The sequence below is a fragment of the Larimichthys crocea genome, chromosome XXI (genome assembly GCF_000972845.2).
Source record: "Larimichthys crocea isolate SSNF chromosome XXI, L_crocea_2.0, whole genome shotgun sequence".
In the NCBI taxonomy this organism is placed as follows: domain Eukaryota; kingdom Metazoa; phylum Chordata; class Actinopteri; family Sciaenidae; genus Larimichthys; species Larimichthys crocea.
The window spans coordinates 3,785,516-3,808,836 of NC_040031.1; the positions used below are offsets into that span (position 1 = coordinate 3,785,516).

General features: G+C 41.2%; 1 protein-coding gene across 2 annotated transcripts; it reads left to right on the forward strand.

The window, feature by feature from the left end:
* The first annotated feature begins 563 nt into the window (after positions 1 to 563).
* On the forward strand, positions 564 to 22,937 carry kcng4a (potassium voltage-gated channel, subfamily G, member 4a). 2 transcript variants are annotated; one of them, XM_019276145.2, is made up of 4 exons: positions 564 to 706; positions 3,564 to 4,306; positions 4,426 to 5,067; positions 21,253 to 22,937. In XM_019276145.2, the coding sequence occupies exons 2-4, from the start codon at positions 4,199 to 4,201 to the stop codon at positions 22,126 to 22,128; spliced, it is 1,626 nt and encodes a 541-aa protein (XP_019131690.1). In that variant the 5' UTR covers positions 564 to 706; positions 3,564 to 4,198; the 3' UTR covers positions 22,129 to 22,937. The 2 variants fall into 2 exon arrangements, with proteins under 2 accessions (XP_019131690.1, XP_010731326.1); XM_010733024.3 differs by lacking the exon at positions 564 to 706 and adding an exon at positions 784 to 871.
* Positions 22,938 to 23,321: the final 384 nt, after the last annotated feature.

Consider the following 23,321-nt stretch of genomic DNA (forward strand, 5'->3'; position numbering starts at 1 on the left):
GTTATTTCTATACTTATTATGCCTGTCTTATTCCAGATTGACACCACCTCCAATTAATATCAGACTGCAAGATAAGATGTGCCTTCACTGGTCTTCAATTAGATTGAATTTTAGATACAATATGTGATAAAAATCATACTTTATGGTCTTTTTTTAAAATCATTTCTCTTTTTGCACTTATGAGTGTTATGATATCAGACCTATCTGCTGAAGCACCAGCTCAACCTTTAATGGAGGTAATTTGAGCGGTAACCGCGCCCCCTGTTGCGCATGAAACGACCAGGATAGGAAACATGGATGAGAACATCTCCTCAGTGTCCTTGAATGTTATATTATCTAAGATGGAAGGGAGAGATGTGACCTTATACTGAGAGTCACCCTCCCCCTACAGTTCTGTTAAAATGTCTTATTTCTCTTATCCGGAGCTCAGATATTCCCGGACACTATTGCGCTTGTCTTTGCCTTTACGCTTAAACTCGAACTTGGGTACCGGGAGTCTCCTGTGTTGCGCACCACAGCTCCGACTCCCCCCCCTTCACTGCTCCTCCTCCTCCTCCTCCTCCTCCTCCTCCTCCTCCTGCACCACCACTAACCGAGCTGTAACGGGACACTTTCAGCGCACCAAACCTTTACCCGTTTCCATGTCTGGTATGCTCAGACTCTCTGCGCGCCGTCCACCGACTTGAATGATGCGGACGCCGGAGAGGTACACCTGTCCTTGTAACATGCAGTTGTTGAGAATGCTCGTTGACACCCTGATTTGGTGTTGAATGATCGGAGGGATTGCAGGGGGGGCTGGGGGGGGGGGGGACAAAAGGATTTTATGCCGAGCTTGTTTGACCGACTGGAGATGAGTGCGGGGCTCAGGATGGTAAGCTGCACTTCACAAGTTATCCTGATGTCTTTGTGGCTGAATATTTATCCGAAGTTGTATTGCTGTCACAATACTTTAAATGAGGAATGCTGGTGTCCTTTAATGTCACCAACACTGCAACAAGGAAAAGACAAATTGCGGAAGATACGTGGAAGATAAACATTTGACTTTGTGAGCTTATTAAATCAAATAGCACTGCGTTTTTAATATTTGAAAACAAAATTAATTGGAAATAGAATGGATATATATATCCATTCTATATATCATAGAGCTGTAAACAACATTTCCCTGCATGAGGTAATCTGAACACGATTAGGTCATTTAAATTAATCGCTCAATTTAACCAAGTTTAATTAATGGTTTGTGCTTGATAAGGACGCAAAATAGTTCGGCGCCCTGTGTGTGTGTGTGTGTGTGTGTGTGTGTGTGTTTCGCAAGTTGGGAAAAGGAGAGAGAGAGAGAGAGAGAGAGAGAGAGAGAGCAACTCGAGACGCAGGTCCCTCTATCAGCTCCTGGCAAATGCAGTCACTGTTGACTTGCCCATGAATATAATATAAGCTCTCTGACTAAATGGTGAATACTGTATAACCCCCATCATAGAAAAAGTCAACAGAAACAAAAATAAATCAATAAAAGTATCAATTTGATTAGATCTTTGGTACATACTTATATTTTCTTTTAATTGAGGTGATTTAGTTCAATAGTCCTCTGTATAGATCAACCTTTACAGTGAATCCACCCTGCAAAATGTCAACCTTCATATGTAATTAAACTCCAAAGTGTACTTTACACTTCTTCAGGTATTCCTCTCCCCATCTGTCATTTGTGTCCAGTGGAGAGGCAAAGGAGGTCGAGCAGAGCTGATAACACCAGTGTGCTGCTAAAAACACTCCTTCAATTAACTTTCCGCTAAGAAACACCAGTTACATCCACAGGGACTACAGATCGATTAATAAATAGTTTATCATGCTCACCTCCCTCTGCGAGGTGGAAATGAAACACCAGCATTGTGACAGAAGTGATTTATTAGTTCCTCGAGTACAGTCCTGGATCTGAATTAGTGACGCATGTTGGTGCGGTCCAATGCCTCAAACTGTCTGTCCAGTCACACATTCAAGAAGTCTGTGATTACTGTAGGGAGGAATGGGCAAAATACTCAGAAAATGAATGATAACATTTATATCTTTATAAAAGGTGAAGTGAGCAAAGTATGTAGTGTTACTGTACCTCTGACAAACTCACAGCTCTGTTAGACCCTAGGTCTGTTTTAGTCTTACAGGACAGCACACTGAGCTCAGCATCACGGCTGAGTCAGTGACAGATCAGTGATTTATGTGTACAGAGACATTTGCACATACACGTGTGTTTAGAAAATGAAAAAAAAAAAGTCTTAAATTGTTCTTGGAGACATAGACTTTTCCTAAATTGCTGTGGCATGAGTAGAAAATCTAATACAGCTTTATAATCATAACCAAAGCTGGCAGGAGAAAATTGCAAGGCAGCCAAATGCAAGTCAGTTTTAGTAGCTGGATACAAGAAGTAACAGAACAATGAGTCTCAAAGGATAAATCCAGCTGTTTCAACCTGGGCCTTATTCTTTCATCATCTGCCCCCATACCATTAAAAACTAAAACCATTCTCGCCCAATGCCTTAACAAAGCAGCTTTTATCTCTAAAGGTTGTTGAGTTTGGTGAATGTTTAAAATCAATATATTAAAACACACCTGAATAATAATATGCAATATGTTATTAATACGAATATATGTAAACAGATCCAATAGATTATTTTTTTTGCACACAGTTTATATGTGACAACACCAAAAGCGGTGTAGGTGGTGTAATTAATAGCATTAACAATGGCTCACCACAATGCAGCCTTTATTGAGGTAATTAATTAAACCTGTGCTTTTCTTGCTATGACAACCAAAGAAGGTCATCATAAAAAAAATTTAACAGGATTGCGCTGCCAGTCTTTGTGATGTTCACATTGTTTGCTCGTAGCTGGTCTTCATTGCATGGAGTGTCATTAATTAACTGCAATAGGAAAAAAAAAGATTAACTGCAAGTTATCGCAGTAAACAAATAACAAATGAAACAAGACCAAGTTTATAAGTAATCACAACTATTTAAGTCTTTGATACACAGCGAACCATTCTGGGCAACTGTAACCACTGACTATGCCAGTAAGTTTCAGGGTAATTGCATTGCCAAGAAAAACATTTTGGACCCTGTGTTTCAGTGTCTGTTGCTAGGATTGCTGCCCAACTACAACTGCCAATAACTGACTAAGTGAGAATAACACCACAGACCCGAATGTTCTTTTCTCTGTTATTCTTTTCATTTTATAACACCCATGCTAAGTAAACCAGCAAGGCTGTCCTTATTGGATGTTGATTTGAGTGTAAATTCCTTTGCTATTCGCTCAAGTCCTGCGTGGACCACAGTGACCGGCCATTTATAGCAGCAGAGCTGATTGTCTGTCTGTCTTGCTTCTCACTAAAAGGAAGTGAAAGAGGGGGGTGGAGCCTCCAGCACTGCAGTCTCATTGAGGTGTGCTCTCTCTGCCTCTCCCTCACCGTTTTCAGCCTTCAGACCAATCTCTTTCCTATTCTTTGCCCGTTCTTGCTCTATATTGTGACAGCATCCTAATCTTATCCCATTCTGACGTATTTCTCTCCCTCTCTGTCAGTGCCTGCATGATGCCACCACATGTCTAGGCCCTCTCTAATCCTGCTGCAGCGACACAGAGGATCCCCCTCAGTCCCTGGACACCTCAGTGCTACACATTTGGCTCCTTGACTCAGCCAGCTCATCCTGCAGCTATCAGTTTCTATTCAGGCTCTCTTTTTCCGGACTCTCGATTCAGGCTGGGATTACCCACTGATGCTGAATCCCGATAGCAACTTCAGCCTATTGTGGACCTTGGCAATGTCAAAACTCACTGACATTCAGATGTGACAACAGGTTGACATTCCTCATTCCTCTCATTTCTGTGGTTTTTCATTCCATTGGTCGGAAGCCAGAGCCATAGATTGACTGTCGCTGAGAAGATACTGCTTGTTATGAGGGGTTGTTAGACCAAAAAGACTGAAAGCTACAGCTGTTTTTATGCTCAGCTTGTCTGCAATAGACCTGGGATGTGGACGGAAAGCTTTTTTCATGTGCAAGTTTTAAGTGTGCAAGTTGTTGTACACTGCAATACAGAATAGACTACCGTGTCCAGAGACCGAAGAGTTGAGTCTGCTGCAACCTGTCGAGTTTTTCTGTCTTTATAACCTGGTCTGAGCTGCCCAGTCAGGAGCAGCGTGCTTTCCAGATGCTGCCATGCCCATCATCAGCAACGCCAACCATGACTTCAGCAATCTGTCCCTCAGTGATGACAGCAGTTTCGACCGCATCTTTACAGAGATCCCCGAGACTGAGACCATCAAGGTATGAATAAGATTGAGTTGATTTTACTTCAGTGACAATCAAAAACAAGTTATCAAGTTGAACTCTTACGCACATTTAAGCTGCCTATTCATTAAAGCTTTACATTGTTCACTCTTCAGGGTGTGCACTACCAGAGGGCTCAGTTTATCCGTCGGCCAGAGGACCTGGTGTCCGTCGACCATGCCCTGCTGGCAGTGATCAACGTTGGGGGAAATCGCTACACCTTCCCCTGGAGCACCCTGGAGCAATTCCCTCTCACGCGACTTGGTCGTCTCTGTGGCTGCCAGTCACCTGAGGACATCGCCAGTGTTTGCGATGACTATGATGAAGCACGCAAGGAGTTCTTCTTTGACCGCTCACCATCTGCCTTTAGGGTCATCCTCAACTTCCTGGCTGCGGGGAAGCTGCGCCTGCTGAGGGAGATGTGCGTCCTATCCCTGCACGATGAGCTAACCTATTGGGGTGTGGAGATGGCGTACATGGAGCGCTGTTGTAAGAGGAAGATGTACACGCGCATCGAGGAGGTGCACGAGATGGAGCGGCATGAAGAGGAGTGCAGGCAAAGAAACGCCATGCAACGTGTGTCAGTGGAGGAAACAAGGTACCGAAGGGTGATGAACTGGCTGAGAGATATGGTGGAGAATCCGCAGTCAGGCATACCGGGGAAGATCTTTGCCTGCATGTCAGTGATCATGGTTGCGGTGACTGTCGTCAGCTTGTGTATCAGCACCATGCCAGACCTCAGAGAGGAAGAGAACATGGTGAGTGAACCAGGGTGTTTGCATGTTGTGTAACTGTCAGCAGCACGGGTTGCTAACTTAAGTCAAACTAAACTAATTAATCAAGTATAATACTTAAACTTGAATAGCGCCCATATATTCAAGTTGTGTTGTAAGAGGCCGGTGTGTTAATGGGATTTATCTTGAGTGGTGAGAATGATTACTCTTGTGTCTTCTAATAGCTCTCTGCTGCTCGAAGGAACAGTGATCATGAAGTAACAGAGCTGCTCACACCTTAACATGACAAACTGGATGCTCATTTAGGTTTCGATACTAACTAACTTTCCTAAAAAGTAACATTTAATTTAATCAGCGGTATGTGTAAGTGTGTGAGCCTTGTTTTATTCGTTTCATATCGAGGCAGACATTATGATGCTGCAAAATTCTCAAATATAAAAACTCCCTTTCGTCACACACTCTTAAGTTTTCCAGTGAGATGCTGCTGTTTATGTGTGTTGGCTATGCACATCCTGTGATCTGTGTCTACCCATAGCAGCATGAGATAATGAAGCCAGAGCTGCTCACTGAGGCCTGTCCAGTATCTGTCAGTAAACACTGGGGAATAATGAAATGGGCTTACTGTATCACACACAAAAGACACATGCACGCGCCAGTACATGCACTTATAGTAGCACAAATTTGCACAAGTTAAAACACACACGTATGTGCTCTGACAGTCACATGCCTACACACACACACACACACACTAGTAATGAACTCAACCGCTGTAACTGATTCGGCTCTCTGAATTTTGCACACATTTACTCTCAAGCCTTCTGTTCCCTTTTAACAACATTTTTACTGCAGCGTATCCACCGTTCAGTTGTGAGCATTTTAAATAAGATATAGTATGCATGTATGCATCCAATGTAAGACTGGTTGCTGCAGGTAAACTCTACATACCTGTTCAATAGCTGTTAAGACGTTAACAGCAGTGCCTCTGGATTGATTTTGATATGAGCAGCCACAGGCCCAAAGGATCAAGTGCCAGTAGGGTGTGATACTGGAGAATTAAGGAGGTGGAGGAGAGCGCCAGTTGCAGAATGCTTGGGGAGTTGTGAAGGCTGAAGAGAGGATTTAGAAAGAGCCCTGACAGGAGGAGTCCAGTAGTTGGTGACAGTCATAGAAAGACAGATAAAAGAGCTTGGGCACAGAATTGGACAGTCCCATGGGTCTGATTCACTGACTGCTGTAAATCTGCATGACTGGGTGATGTCTTTGATATGGACTTATAGCATATGATAGGACAAATCTGCAACCATGAGCACAGTGGAGTCAGATTCTACTATTGATGTATTTTGTGTGGGTAATAAGATTCACAACAAAAGAGTCAGATATACAGCACAAGCAAGCAGATATTCAGGCAATAGAAACAGAGACATAGTACAAGTAATGCTGATTGTATTTCCTAACATATAGTAAAAAAAAAGAAAAAAGAAAGAAAATCCCTCAGGTAAACAGTAGCAGAGACAGAGGAGCTCCATGGGAGAAATCAAGCTGTCCTTTGGGGTCAGTACACTCCTCAGGGGCCAGCTCACTTCCCCAAACTCCTTGTACACACACACAAACACACACACACACACAAACACACGCACAGTTTTCATTGTTATACTGTATTGATTCCTGGCATGAGAGAAAACAGAGTTTTTGGAACTGTGTGTACATGTGTGGATGTTCATATGGTTGTGTCAGACATTTCTATGCATTGCCCACTGTGGGCTGTAAGGATATCTTAGGTGTGTGTGTTCATCCAAGCATCTCTTTGAACGTCAATACTCATTCTTGGAAAGAGGGTGGGGAGCTCCCTTCAAAAGTAAACAAATCCATCTGCTGCTTTCATGTTTTTCCTCGCTACATGCTTCAGAGTTTCAAACCGTTCGCTTGTGTTCAGCGACTGAACTCCATCCACTGTGTCTGGCTAGTATGCTCAGGCAGGAGGAGCAGGACTACTGTCATCTTTAATTCACATGGCCCTGCTGTTTGACTCGGTTTTGCTTTGTGCTGGAGTGGGCCAAAATTCCCTCATCCACTCGTTATTCATCCTGTTTCACTGTCTTCCTCGGTTTGGCATAGTAGCTCTAGTGAAAGATGGAGGAAGAGGACAAGCAGGGTATATGTCTGAGAGATGGAGGGAATGTAAAAATGGACTGAAAGAATATACTTTGGAGGGTAAATTAAAAAGGGGAAATGGATAAGAGTGAGATCCTGGTGGGGGGAAAGCAAGAGATAACCAAACATAATTTCCCCCTCTACCTGCTCTAGTCCGTTTATCTCTACAGTATGTAATGTGTTTTTCTGCATGTCCTCATTTGATCCCCTCTATCCAATAGTAGATCACTATGAACTAAATGCTTTGAGAGGGCCCTTTATCATACGGCTCAGTTTCAATCTCACTGATAACCACTTTATCCCCTGCTGTCAATGTTTATCTCCCCACTGTATGTAAGTGTTCTGCTATTTATGTAAAAACTTTCCATATAATTCTGGAGCCGCTATTATTCCATCCGTCCTCCAGGATGTGTAGCTACAATATTTTATATGGGAAGCACAGCCCCCCTCCCCCAAGGGATGTTTTTCTAAAATGCAAATGGAAATATTGATATAAGATCAGGGAGTCAAAAGGACAGTGGATCTTTAGACCCAGCTAATGGAAAGGTAAACCTGCCAGTGGAATTTAGACACATTCTGATTTTTTTAAATAAAGTTTTTGCCTGATTCCAGTCCTCTAAATCCATGCCCACAGCTTAGATGCAATAACCAGATCAAATATCTCTAATGCATTGTTAATTGCAGTGGAATTAACTGTTTTCCTCGATCAGAGAATGTAATAAGAAATAAGATGTGGTTTTCTTAGATAGCAAGTTAGCCATCTGTCTATTTTTAAGAAAAATAGTGACATAAAAATAGCAACAAGCATGGATGACATTAACACAGCAGTACAGGTTGTGATAAGTTCACAACTCAAAGGATAGGTTGGCAGCTACAGTAAGACTTTAGGTTTTAATTCAAGCTCAGGCATAGATTGAGGACATAATATGAGGGTTAGTGTTTGGCTGTGATGACATTGACCTCACTTTTACTATTCCAATGTCAAGCTAGAGTAAATAACTCTCTCTGGTCATGTATATGTATTTTTTCACTTCACACATTGCAGTTGGCATATTCAGTAGTCCATGAGATGAATTTCTATAACCCAGCACTGACCCCAGTCATCTCTATGGCAAGATACCAACAACATTTACATTAGAAACAACAGGGCGTATGGAAAGCAGCAGGTCTTAGCACACATTGATAACCTGACTGAGTTTACACCTTGTTACTGTTCAAATGTCAAACATCCATCAAAGACGCTGACTTTTTTTGTGCATACATTTCTCGCTAAAACTTTACAGCAAAGCAGCAACTTTCTCAGCATTCATTTGCTGCATATACATCAAAAGGTTTTACACTCAGCGAATGTCACTCAGATTCACATTTTTTAATATTCTCACCGGGTGATGGAGTATTTTCAGACAGCCTCATCAGATTTGCTCTCTTTTTTTACTAATTCAGTCGTGCTCTGGCCTGGGGAGTAATTGAAGTGGCCGTTTTATGTCCTTAATGCTATAAATTGGAGTGGGATTTGCTGTTCAATAATTACGTCCCAGGGCATCAATCACAAGTATCTGGAGAGAGAGGGACAGAGAGAGAAGACAGCAGAGTAACAGACTGCTCGACTTAAGCTTCTGACTCTGGGTTGTGACACGTTTTCTTCTTGACTATCCACTCTCAAGCAGAGTCGTGTCAATAATCTTATTGAACCATCAAACCTGTCTGAGCAAGTGATTATAGAGAGGGCAGGTGGAGTGTGATTTCATATTCTATTTAAGGACAATATTAGAAAGAAAGACAGAGTGAGACAGATAATACGTGGTGTGATTTTTGAAGGCCAGATAATTCTTTATATTATTAAGGAGGGAAGAAATAGGTTCTGGGTTGTTGAGACGGAGTGGAAGATAAGAGAACAGAGCAAGTTGGGAGGATGTAAATACTAAACCAGCCATGAAGCCTCCTTTCTCTCCCCCATACATCCGACAAGAGGAGCTGTTCAATGTTTAAAGACTGTCTGAGACATAGCGATATTACCTCTACACATGAGGAAGAGGGAATAGCAGTGCACACACACACACACACACACACACACGGCTTATTTTAGTACATATTTGAAGATTATCAATTCTTGAATTATTATAGGACTTCTCAACACATGAATTATTTCAAAGACTGTTGGGTGAGTATGGGAAAATATAGATTACATTTACATACAACATTTCTCTTGTGTCCCAGAATGCCAGAGACCATAGGTAAGAAATTCTGACCTGAATAAATGAAGAAAAATGCTTACCAAAGGTTCTCGCTTCATTGTGAAGACAAAAGCTAGTCTAATTCTGCAATCTTGACAAGCTGCATAAAAAACACCTTTTCATGATCACTGGAAAACAAGGTTTGTTGTGTCAGCATCAAATAAAGATCGAGAAACTACATGCATGTCATCTGCAGCTGGCTGTACTACGTCAGGAAAGTTGAAAGTATCTTTATCTTAATGACTAATGTCATTAAGATAAAGTCGGTTTATGTAACAACGTGTAATCACATTGATTCTGTTAAAAGACCATAAATTCTTGTCATGTTCAACAGCGCTGCGGTGATGGAATATGATATGTTACGGCATGTAACCAATCACTGGAATCCTTTTCGTGGTAATTTGTAATGCATCACAAAAAGTTAATTCATAATAACATAATCACAGAGCTTCATTTAAGAATGGTAACCTCAATTTTGACTGGTAAACAGGATTATTTCTAACCTTGTAGCCTGAACTCGTCATATTAGGTCAGTTGCAATACATACTCATCTCAGAGGCTGTATAGCCGTTAAATTATTACTGCTGGCCCCAAGGAGTTTTCTGATTTGTAGTCAGGGCTGTATAAAATACTTAGTAATCTGATTGAACATAATAAAATTGCATAAATAAGAAAATTGAATGACCAGGAAGGGCCTTATCTTTTGCTTTGATAGATCGACTTGTCATATCGCCAACAGCCAGAAACTAAAAACAGAGTTTGAGAGTTCTCTTATCTGTCATTTTGTACCAACATCCGCCTCCATTGAGAATCATTTTGAAAAGATCAAAGTGTTGGCTGTGATAAAGTCCCAAAAAATGTGGTTATGTGTCCTGCTTCTGAACTGTGCAGAATTGAATTATGTGAATCAACAAAGCCACATTTATTGCCTTTGCGGGGGAGTTATGATTTGGTATCCAACATTTTTAACAGTCTGGACTTGGAAGTATGAATGAATTTCCCCTGCAGCTCAAAGCAACACGGCCAACAGTCTGAAAAGTGAATTCACTTTAGCATAATACAATTGTAGGCCTTTCAAGCGTATAATTTTATTTTAAGGTAATTCAATTCCACACCTGACATGTGAAACACATACGGTAACAGTAGATACAAAGAACTAAAGGCTTTAAATGACTCAGCTTGTGTGTGTCTACTATGTTTGTCTTTGTATGCACAGAGACGGCTTGCTACATCTGCCGAGCCAAGAAGACAAAGCACCATCATCAATCATGAGCCTCGTTTGAGCAACAGCGAAACAAAATTAAGAATGCATTCTTCACGTGGCAGATTTTTATCTTCCTTTCCACTCAATTTCAATCTCCGTTAAATGAACGCGAACAGAGCATAAATAGGTGTCCGGGTCTGTAAACTTTGTTGGCTCAGTAGGGCAAGTCTGAGGCTGGCAGGCAGTCAGAGCGACTATAAGTCAAGGAAAGTAAATAAGACTTTAGGCACTCTGGTGGATGGAAACAGCATACGGGGAGGGGGAAAAGAGAGGTATAAAGAAAAATAAAGTAGATGCAGAAAAGAAGAGGGGTAGTAAATCCACTGGGTGCAACTGGGTATTCATAGCGTCACACACACACACACACACACTCAGCTGCAGATGACCTTATAAGCCTTATGATCGTGTGAAATATGATTCAGCACCTTGAATTAAGAACAACAGAAAAACAGTGTGTGTGTGTGTGTGTGTGTGTATCCTCAAACTTTAAAATTCTCCTCAGTTCTTGCTGTAACAGGTTGCTAGTTAACAGTTAGTTGTCTAACAGAGATACCGTCTTTCTCAATCTAACACACCATCAAGCCACAGGAGGATTTGTAAATATCTGTATGCTAAGTACTAGACTCCATTAAAGTGTGGACACCATGTGTGTGAATGTGCGTGCAGTAATAATTAGCATGCACATGCATTTTCTACGTTCCTATGTCTGTGGGCATGCATATATTCTGTTTGACCGTATCAGTGTAGAGCAGATTCTGTGTGCCTCTTGCTGCCTATCTGCTTATGAGCTGTATTCCTTCGGTCTGATGTGCTGCATAGCTGCCAAGTGGGCTTATGGGAGAGAACAGCAAAGTATGAGGTGTTTATCCTGTCTGTGCCAAAATGGGATTGTAGCACAGCACAGCATAGATGAATACAGCACCATGCAGAGGGTGAAGAGGAACCTCTTAGATCTGAATGTGTTAGTGCTGGAGATTGTTTTTGACTGCTAATGTACAGTAAACTGTGATTTCACAATTGGAAACCTTTGGTAGTTTAGAAGATGCTATTTTATGTGCTAGACAAATTCAAGTTAGGGATTTTTAAATAAACTTAACTTACCCAGATATTCACAATTTGTATTTTTTTTTTTTCAAAGTTGTCATGATCTTTTTAAAAATAGATATTAAACAAGCCATAGATGTCAAATACAGTTCTGCAAAAAAAAAAAAAAAAACAAAGGAGAGAGAGAGAGAGAGAGAGAGAGAGAGAGAGAGAGAGAGAACAAGCTGTCCAATGAAAACGGTATCCTCCAAAGGACTGAAGGCCACTCAGTTGAATCCATCCCATATAAGACTCATTTGACCGAAAGTAATGGTGTGTTTGTCCGTCTTAAATTAAAAGTCTTCCATCAGGACATGGCCATCAAGCAGCCACCAAAGTGATAAATACTAATAGGAAAGTTTAAAGCGTATGATTAACAGCCTCAGTAGCCTTGTAAATATAACCTTGTTTCCTGATTTACTAGACAACTGAATGCACCATAAGACAGCTAGACTGATACAGAAGTGTCCTACAGATGTTCTGCAAAAGAAGGCTGCAGTTTTCAGATTTTCACTTGAATTTCAGATGTTGGAAAAAAAATAATAAATTTTAAAAAAGTATCATCTGACTGGGAACACATAACAAGCAAGTTTAATACATGTGATGACATGTTTGCTTCTTTACGAATTTAAAAATGACTCAAGAATTAACAAATAATCTGAGGATTTATTTTCAGAGTTTTCATTTAGAAAGCGTAAAAGCACTTGTACATGCAAACGTACATGTTCAGTTGTTGAAGACGACCTCTCCAAACAAAGAGGTATACTATCTCCTGCATTCTTTTAAACAACAATTTGATTGAGACAAAACTGAAATAATGAAACTCTTTTCTTCTTAATGGCCTGATACATTATCTCAATTTCGAATAGCTGGCAATAGGTAGTTGGGCTCCAAAGGTAGATACAAATACAGCAGATTTGTTGTTTATTTGGAAGGATGTGTGGGCTTGGTTAGCGGGAAAGGTTATAAAACAAGCAGGTACCAGATTTATCAGTATTTTGAGTGCGTGCGTGGTGCTAGAAGCTTGTAGTTACTACTCATAGGTCTAGCTGGTGAACTACTGTAGCTGCCCACTAACACACTGGCCAGGAACATGTAATATTTGTAATATGTTACAGTTAGAAAGCTAGCTAGTTCAAAACACGGCGTTACATTGTCTCATGACTGTATTTAAACCATTCCTCTTATGTGAAGCAGAAGACTGTTACATAAAAGTGGATTATGGAACATAGCCAAAGGGCTTTCTCTTATGAATCTCTTTTGGCCTCTTTGCGTGTCAAAAGTTGCCCAAAGTTTGTGCAGCTTTAATAGAGTGAATACACTTATCGTAGCAGTTCCTTTGAAAGAAGCTGCTTTCATCTAAAAAAACGCTTTAGAAGAGCAGACGGAAATGCTGCAGCAAGGCAACAGACAATCTGGCAGCCAACACAAGAAACAGCTCTCACTATAAACACTCAGCCACTAATTGGTGATTAGACGCAGCTGTGGAGACAGCCGCAGCAAATCGGGACTGATTAACGATGAACCACAGGTGTGCAGGGCAGGAGAGCACACCGAGGACACCTGCTGGACAGGTGAGGAATGAGGAGAAGGGGAACTAGAAACATAATGGAAAGAAAAGAACTCAGGGCGAAGGAGGATGGAGAGGAATAAACAGCTGTGGCCACAACAGTACATAAAACACACGCATGCAAACAAACACAGCAGCATTCTTTTCCCCCCGGAGGTTATACACTGAGCAGCAGGTGCCCACCCCTCCAACGTTGCCTTCTTCTGGTCACTGCGGCACATTAGAATCTCATTTTGCCCGGGAGCTACCCGCAATATCAAACATCCCTCTTCATACTGCAACTCCACCCCCGCATAACTGATGTCAAGCGCACCATTTGTGTGCCTCTGCATTCCTACATGCAGCCTGCAGAGCCACCAGAATGTGTGTGTGTGTGTGTGCCTGTGTCCCTTCTTTAATCTAATTTTCTGATATGCTTATTGATGCAATAAATTGATGGGACACTTCCAGTGTTGGTGGTGTGTGTGGTTTATATCTTGCACAGAGCAGTGATGGAAAAAAAAAAAAAGTGCAATGGTTCTCTGTTGTGTGTGTGTGGCTATGAAGGTGTGTGTGTGTTCCTGTGTGTATCAGAGTCACTTTATAAGTACATTGCTGATCCACGTATAACATTTTGAATTTGATGAGACACTAAACGCTTTAGAAAATTGGACGAGAAACTAACAGCACTGAATTGCTTTTACAGCATTTTTAAATTGTACTGTGTGTAGTTTGTGTGTGCATGTGTGGTTCTTATGTATCTATTGTTTAGTTTCGTTTTTCCGTCTTTAACAATGTGCACCCATCTTCATCCAATACTCGCTGAAACAATCATGGAAGAGATATCTAACAAACTGGAAAGCGAAAACCTAATTTGCCGTTTATGTGTGTCTCATTCTGACTGTGTGCGCGTGTGTGTGTGTGTGTGTTGACAGACAGACAATAGAGACATATGGCGTATGAAGAGAACCCCATGCTTCAGATGTCACCTCATCTTTTTCCTCATCAACTGATCTTGTAATACATTTCTCCTCCATCCCTCCACACTGCTCAGCCACCTACTCTTCCTCCATCCATTCTCATCTTCCCTTTGTTCTATCTATCAATCCTTACCACTTTCCCTCTTTCATTTTTCTCCATTAGGGTGTTTGTGCGTGAACAAGCTGTTGGTCTTTGTCAGAGATGGGACACTTGACAGCCTCTACAGCAGCTTCAGAGAAAACTGTTCGGATCTGCTCTCACACTCTCTTTATTGTGCTCAGCATACTGTATGTTATTAGAGTCAGTGGACAGTGTCTTTCGAGTCTGCTTGGCTGATTTGGCTTGTTTCTCCTTTATCATAATATATATCCAGAATTCTTGCAAATAAATTGGTGCAAATGCAATTCATTACATGTGTTACCCTGAGTACATTTTGTCTGCTATCAGGTCACAGAAGAACAACCTGATAACGGATGCAGGTGTCACATAATACAAGTCCTTTAATAACCCATGGCGAGTGAACACGGTGCTGATGTGCAGTATTTCAGGCTGAAGCCAGAGGTGTGGCATTCAACCACACCCCATAATTATCTCTCCTTGTCTTTATGTCTCGTCCGTCCTGTCTCTCCTTCTTGCTCCAATTCTTTTATTCTTCTTTTTTTTCGTGAGTGCAAGGTCAGTACAGCAGCATAGAGAAATTCAATGGTGCAAGCTATGTTCAAGGTCTGCTGCATGGTAAATCTGATTGATGGGTAGAATATTCTCTTCTGTTCCTCTTTCTGTCCAAACCCATAGATTTCCGGTAGGGTCGTCATTAGGGGCTTTTTTTTTTTACCTTATTGGGAGACGGGCCCTGAGAGAAAGAGAGATGAAGAGAAAGCTATATTCTTCTCTCACATACTGTGAAAGAGTCAGAGAATGAAACAGAACACCAGGGAGCATTACGAAGAACGATAATCAAATTTTAAACACACCATTTGCATATAGGAGTTGTCCTAATTACTGAACCGAAGAGAGTGAAATATGGGGCTTCACCTGATCCACAAGTGGAAAAAACATAGCATATTTCAGAGCTATAGAAGCTTTCTCTTGTCCAACAATGAAGAGATACATTTGCACTTCAAACCTGTGGTACACAGAGTGGCCTGCTGTTGAAACATCTAGCAGCTGTCTCACTGTTCAGTGACCGGTCACTGGTGAGGGTAGATGGGAGGCTGGGTGGTGAAGTAATATGATGCAGGCATTAGTAGTCCTGTTATTCTTGAATGACATTCAATTTTTTACAAACTGTGTGTTCACCTTCAACCCAAATTAAGAATAACTATTAAACATATTGTCTTTTTCTAATCTCATGAAGAGGAATGTGAGTGCTGTCTGTGTCACAGCGTATTTATAATAAACTCCCACAGTGAAAGTCAGTTGTCAGTGTGTGTACTGTATTGAACCCATTTCATCAACCATCTGCCCAACCATTAACACAAACACTGACAAAAATGAAACTTCCTGAAAATGATCATAATTATGCAATACATGCCAGATGTTTAATCAGAGAGATGACTGAAAATCAACCAGTTGCAATGAACAAAATTAATGCAAACAGAGTCAGAGCCAGAGTCAGAGCCAGAGTCAATACAACAATCTTTCAATATAGGTTGCAATATGACATACTATTGACATAGTCTTAGACGTATTAAGAATGTCTTTTTTTTTTTTTGCCCCTCCCAAGAACGAAAATTTCCCATAGAGATCTGGAATCACAGTTTGCAGTTCAGCTCAAACTGCCTCAAATCTAAATGTAGTGTCACAAAACACGAGAATTGACAATGTTTTCACCATGTTTCAGCAAATAGAAAAGTGCCACAATCCGAGACATTGCCACTTTAGAAAGCTACAAGTTAAGACATAACATCACAACAGTTCACAGAATCACACTGTGTAGCTGCAGTCGAAATGTTGACACAAACACAGCAGGTATGACTGCAGTACGTAGTGACATACATAGGGCTAGTTGGTGAACTACTGTACTGTACGTGGCGGGCTAACTGCAAACCCACTAGTCAGCTGTGAAGACATAGTTAGTCACAACAGATAACATTTGCAAGGTTCTTGATTGTTAGGGAAATCTTGTAACTGTATATAATCTGTGCTTCCTTTGTGGAGCAATTTATACCATTTTCATGGCTGTTAAGGTTGGCTAAGGTTTGTTGAAATCTCTTAGCCAGCCTCAGCTTGAAGGGCATAACTTCGGTCTGTTTCTTTTTGAAATTGAAAGTTTTTGTGCAACTTCGGTCTGTTTCTTTTTGAAATTGAAAGTTTTTGTGCAAAATAATCCATCAGTCTACAGAAAGATGTTCTCTTACATCCCTCTTGACCTACTAGAAAGACATTGTCAAATGTCTCTCTTACTGTATATACTGTACAATTTACTAGTTCAGTCATAACAAAGTGATAATCTCCTTCACACAAAATTCCTTTCGGGACGAAGGAGTTTTTTTGCGGATCCATTTGGAGAAAGGGAGATGTGCAATGAAACACAGTTAAAAAGAAGCAGGACTTATCCCGCTCTGATAAAACAGCTTGCTTCATTTATGTAGTCTTGCTGCTCTTCAAAGATACTAAGCTAAACATATCAAAGAAGTGTGTGTGTGTGTGTGTGTGTGTGTGTGTGTGTGTGTGTGTGTGTGTGTGTGTGTGTGTGTGTGTGGCAGCCTGTCTAATTATTTGGGCTTGAGGTTTCATCTACAGAGAGGCTTGTGTTTCAGTTTATTGCAGACTAGTCACCTTGAATTTTTCCTGAACACTATTTTGGGGAACTTTTTTTTAGATACAACACATTAAGACAAAATGGTAGTCAAGATGGTGGGTTGACATGCAATTAGGGGCTAATGGATGGCTGATTCAACTTGGGTTGTTGCAGTAAGAAATTAGTATACAAGCACAGATTCTACCAGGTGGGTTTGCAGGTGCCTCAGCTGACCACCTTTTTGTAGGATCCTGTAGTGTGGCAACATTTGGAAGCAAAAAAGGAAAAGCTGTAATAATGATGAAGTGGTTTGTCACATGGTCACTTCATCTGTCCCCAGAGTGCATTTTACAATGACTCCACCCTAACTGTGGTCTTTGTCTTAATTTGACATTGAGATGTGTTAATAGGGATGTTAATGTGAAACACAGTGTGAGACAGCTGCTGGGCTGAGCAGTGTTTGTGTTGAAATGAGCTGTCACTGACATTAGTTCCAGAGAGAGTCGTACAGAGGAGATAAGGTCAGGGAGATAGTGGGTATTGTGGGAGGCATTGTGTGTGTGTGTGTGTGTGTGTGTGTGTGTGTGTGTGTGTGTGTGTGTGTGTGTGTGTGTGTGTGTTTGTAAGAGAGAGGGAGAGACAGAAGTGGAAAGCTTCTAGCTGTAACAAATGGCCTATCATGCAGGGGGTAAGAATGATGTCGCAAAAGCCCTGATGGGCCTAATGTCAGCACGAGGAAGAGAAATAGCAGTGAGGAATGGAATAAATGAGAGCGCACGTGAGAGACATTACATGTGAGCTGTGGGGAGAGAGCGACTGACAGATTGATACAGGACAGACAGCCAACTAGAAATCGCAGCAGGACTGGACATCAGACAGAAAACGTGAAGAATGCAGGAGAAGATTAAGGAGGAGAAGTCTAAAGGTTAATATTTAGTTAAAGATTTATTGAAGTGGCAGTTCTCAGGAAGTGGCCTTTTAAACTATCGAATGTGTCTTTTTCCTTTGAAAATGTCCACTGCTTGAGAAACAAATATCCCCCCAGTCAGTGCCTCAGACCTCTGGAGAAATCATGGACTGCAGGAGCGATTGTGGTTTCACTTTTTACTGTCTGGGCACTGACGACTGCTGCAGTGCTGCTTTGCACCTACGTGCAATAATTAAAGTTTCATGTGCTTTAACAAACAAAGAGTGAGTAATTAATTTATTAAAAAGGATATTTACCTTTTATTGATATGTGGGATATCGTAAGAAATTTGTGTTTTATTAAATGTTTTAAAGCTGCACTAATCATTATTTTTATATTACCAATGGAATAAACAATTATGTGTAATGTTAAAGATGTCACTCATTGTGATGATTATTATCTGCAGTGTTCCTCAGCCTTGTTTTAAGTGGATAAAAGGTCAGTGACTAGATGGTGAATATAGGGAACCATTTAGCAGCTATACAGGTATATATTTCTCTCTGGAGTCAATAGAGACCAAAACTATAAGTCCATATTGGTCATTCATATGTCATTTGGATGGAAATTACATAATAATTATAACAATTTATAAAATGTTTTGCTTTTGGCTTGTTCTGCTTCCCTGAAGTATGTCGCAAAGCATGCATGCCAGGATTATTTAACATAAAGTTTAAATTTTACATGAAGCTGCTTATCATTCTCATTCATACTTTAAGTCTATTTGAAAGTCTTAATTTCTTAAATGAATATGTAGTAATTATGTTGAGAAATTGTCTGAATTGTTGGTCATTCATGCAGCATGTTGTAGTCCCTTATTTAAAGCACCAAAGGAATTCCTAAAATTTAGAATTTGGCCATTTGGTACAATTAGGATGATGGAAAAGCTCAAATAAAGCACTCGCAGAAGTCTGCTTTTTATTTTTAAGTCTTTAAAAATTGATTCACAACATACTTAGGTTGGAAAACACAACTCTCATAAATGTTAATTGATGTCCAGTATTACCAGAAAGCTTTTTTTACTGCTTTAAGTCATAAAATTGCACTTTTATGACAAACGTTTAGCCGCTTTGGAGACATGACACTTTTGCTCATTTGCAGTAATGACACAGATATTGAAGTTTTAACAAGCGGAAGCTAACTTGTGTGCCAACTCAAATTCATTACAAACTTTAACCTTGAAGAACTGTAATTTAAAATACATAGTTTCCTAAGATACCAGTGTCAGACTGAATATTCAGGAAATATAATGTGCAACCCATTTGAAGGGGAAACTGTTAGCTGTTAATGGGTTAAAATGATAGGGTGTCATGGTCACAGCAGTTCTAATAAAAGATGCATGCAGAATATATGAGAACAGAAACAGCCCAGGACTCAGCACAGTGTAAAAGGCATGAAGGGAAATGTTCTTAGGCCAATATGTAATTCCCAACTCAATAATAACACTGCATTCTGTACAACACTACAAATTATGCAGATGCATGTCAGTCAGAAAGGAAGTGAAAGGCTAAGAGTCACTCTGGGATGGGAATCAGTGCGAAAAGAAAGGCAGAGAGGACACGGGTGATAAATGAGAGCTGGGGGAATGGGACACGTGTGTGAAGGATGCATCATGCATAGAGAAACAGTGGAGGGAGTTGTGTTTCACTTGAAGAAACACTGAATGAATAGAGGATTTCTAGCTGAGAGACAGTGGTGTGAGGGGCAAAAAGAGGATGAAGGATGAGAGGGAGGCAGTCCGGAGAGGGTGACGGAGGAGGAAAGAGAATGAGTGATGAGAAGGTGGAGACAGAGGCAGAAGGAGAAAGAGAGGGTACCAGAGAGAGAAAAGAAGGATGAGGGGGAAGGAAAATAGATGAGACACACAGAAGCAGAGAGATAAATGCAGAAAGTGAACAATGAGGGAAGTGGTGAAAATAGGGGGAAGCTGATGAAAGGAGAGGCTGAGACAAATAATGTCCATTTTAATGAAGTCATGTGGGCTTATATCCAGTATTATCATTATTTTGTCATAACCTGTAAAGAGAAAACCCAAAGATGGACAACCAGGAGTCACCTCAGGACAAAATGACAGCATCGGGTGTTAGAGAATGGTCAATAATGAAGTACATTTCTCTTCAAGTGACAAAGACCCTTAGTAGCTGTATGAATTATGACTCCAGTAGGAGTAAAAGATGGGTACTGAGTGCTGCGGTAAAGCAGAGTCCACAGAAAGGTGGTCAGTGTGGATGGATGAGTCAACACAATTTTAATGAAACTCACCGTTTTCGTTCTGATATCATTCGGATGTTGTCAACACAGTGTTGGGTTCTTGTTGAGTTCACATTTAAATGTATCCAAGTAGTTGTTATTTTAACCATAACAATGAAAGTCCCCTTTCTGAGGTGGTAAATTCCAGCATTTCAAACATTGAAATTGGGCACCTGCTAAAATCTGTTTGTCTATCCAACGTTTAATCCAATGAACCAGTTATGAGGAGATGAGAAAGTATGATTTGAACTTCTGCAGAAAGCTATAGTTTTCTTCTTCGCTTACATCTTTCAAGCCTCAGCAATCCTAACTGAAAAGACTGATAACATATATTATAAGAATTTATTTAATTGTGATAACACACTTGTTTTTTGGAGCCAGCGGATAAATATTAAATGTATCTTACAGCACTTTGTATGAGCACTAGTTCCAGTCTTTAGATATGGTAGCCTATTAAATATAAAAAGGACTCAACAATTCATTAAGTGATTCAAGTTATTTGCTGCAGTGGGACTTGAAGATGTGAGGCTAATAAAGGCTAATTTGATGATGGCATGGGACAAAGCTCTGAAGAAGGGGGTCAGTTAACAGCAGGGTTCTGTACTTTTTATTATTGCATTGGTCTTCCTTGATACCGTAGTTAGAGGGCATGCAAACCTGATTGCTTTCTGTCAACGTTCCCACTGAGTGTCAAATTAATCTATGAAACCTGCCCTCATAAAATAATTGATTGATTGTGTCACTATCAGTGCTCCTGCAGTAGTTTTAGCATGCTGAGTGAATGTAGCTCATGATTTATTAATGATTACCAAGGATGATTATCTGACCTCAGGATTTTTGTCTTCTCCCCATTTCACCATCCCTCCACTCCATCTGTCTTGCTCTCTGTCAAACCCCTGCTCCTCTCATCCTTAATCTCTCTGTCTCTGACTCTCTCTTGCTCCCCCACCCTCACCCCCCCTACCTCTCGCCTTCCTTCTCTACCTTTAGGGTATGTGTTCCTCCAAGTGCTACAACATGTTCATCATAGAGACGGTGTGTGTAGCCTGGTTCTCCCTGGAGTTCATCCTGCGGTTCATTCAGGCCCGCAGCAAGCTGGAATTCCTTCGCGGGCCACTCAACATCATAGACGCCATGGCCATTCTTCCCTACTATGTCTCTCTGGTGGTGAAAGAGGAGGACCCAGCCAATGATCACGAGAGACCAGGAGGAGGTAAGGGCTATTTGGACAAGCTGGGCCTGGTACTGAGGATTCTTCGGGCTCTGAGGATTCTCTATGTGATGCGGCTGGCTCGCCACTCTCTTGGCCTGCAGACACTGGGGCTGACAGTCAGGCGCAGCACCCGGGAGTTTGGCCTCCTCCTGCTTTTTCTCTGCGTGGCCGTCACCTTATTCTCCCCGCTGGTCCACTTGGCTGAGAGTGAGCTCACAGGCGCCCATGACTTCAGCAGCATCCCCGCCTCCTACTGGTGGGCCATTATCTCCATGACAACCGTGGGCTATGGCGACATGGTGCCTAGGTCCATTCCAGGACAAGTTGTAGCACTGAGCAGCATCCTCAGCGGGATCCTCATCATGGCCTTCCCCGCTACCTCCATCTTCCACATGTTCTCCCGCTCCTACCAAGAGCTCAAGATGGAGCATGACCGATTATTTAAAGAGGAGTGCGCAGCCGCTGCAGCTGCTGCTGCAGAGGAGCTGCAGGAGGCAGGAGGTGAAGGAGTAAGGAGGGAATCAGCTCTACCTGGGCTGGGATTACGTCTAGACAAGGATAGTGTGCACTCACTGGAGTCTATCGCTCTGCTGGGGAAAGGCGATGAATCTGCAGGAAATAACAATCACAGCCTGCCAGCAGCAGCTTTCTGAGCAGTACTTACACTGACTGACTCAATCCTAAACTTCCAAGAAGTTATGAATCCACAAATCCCTGTGTTGCACACAATGAAAGGACTGTAAACGACTATTACTCCAAAGGCTTAACTTCCCATAAGGTTTGTGAGGAACTTCAACGAAAGGTATTCCCATTAAAGAGCGTGCACACTGTAGACTGCACAGACACTAAGAAAAGACTGAAAACCCTTTAAAATGGACGGTCCAGTTTGTCTGACCAGAAAGCCAATATTAGTAACCGGCTGCTTCCATAAACATGCAATATTCAATCCAAAGTTGCTTTTCCTTCCACTGTGATCATACTTATAAGCCCAACTGCAACTTTTAGTTTTATTTTTACTACGTTTTAATATGTTGCCTACAGTATGACCTGTCTCATACTGCATACTCTACTTTTCTGTCATGAATTTTAAAGAAGTGCTCATCTTAATTTATTTTTTTGAGAAGCTTGAAGCCATGTCCTGAGAAGAAATATAAACAAGCTGATAGTTTGGCCCATATATGATATATATCCATCTCTCTCTCATGTATGTTGTATGCTTGGACTCAATGGTTTCTCTGTTCCTTACCTTAAACTCCAGGTAAACTGTGTTAGGATATTGCAGAAGTTATGATGCATATTGTTTTTTTTAGTTGATCGGGAAATGAAAGCATGGAAAGAAACAAAGAATGTTTGTCTTAGAGAGAGAGGGTGTGTGAGTGAGATAGAATGAGCACTAACAACTATGATGTGTACTTGGCAATGCTCCAAATAAAAGCTCTCCTAGTAATCTGAGAGAAATACATTTTCTGGCTTGCTGTAGTTTTTTGGTTTGTTCTGGGTATGACAGTCTAATCTTCTTTGCCAGTCTGGGATGCTCAATCAGTGTCCTGTCACTGAACGTTTCTGAGAGAAGAAGAAATAGAAACATCTGTCCAAGCGAGACAGAGAGATAAGTATTCTGTGAACAACAATGTACGCAATTACACCACTCAGAAAGGGGGCCACATCTCTTTACAAATCTGTGGTTTGTAGACGGGGATCTCTTTTAATGGAAGCACTGCTCAACTTTATTTAGATATGTGATACAAAAATCCTTTCATCCCTTCCTAAACTGTTTGGGCCATCCACATTTTTCTTAGAAATGAGTGGTCAGCCACACCATGGGGTTCAATAAGGATATGGACAT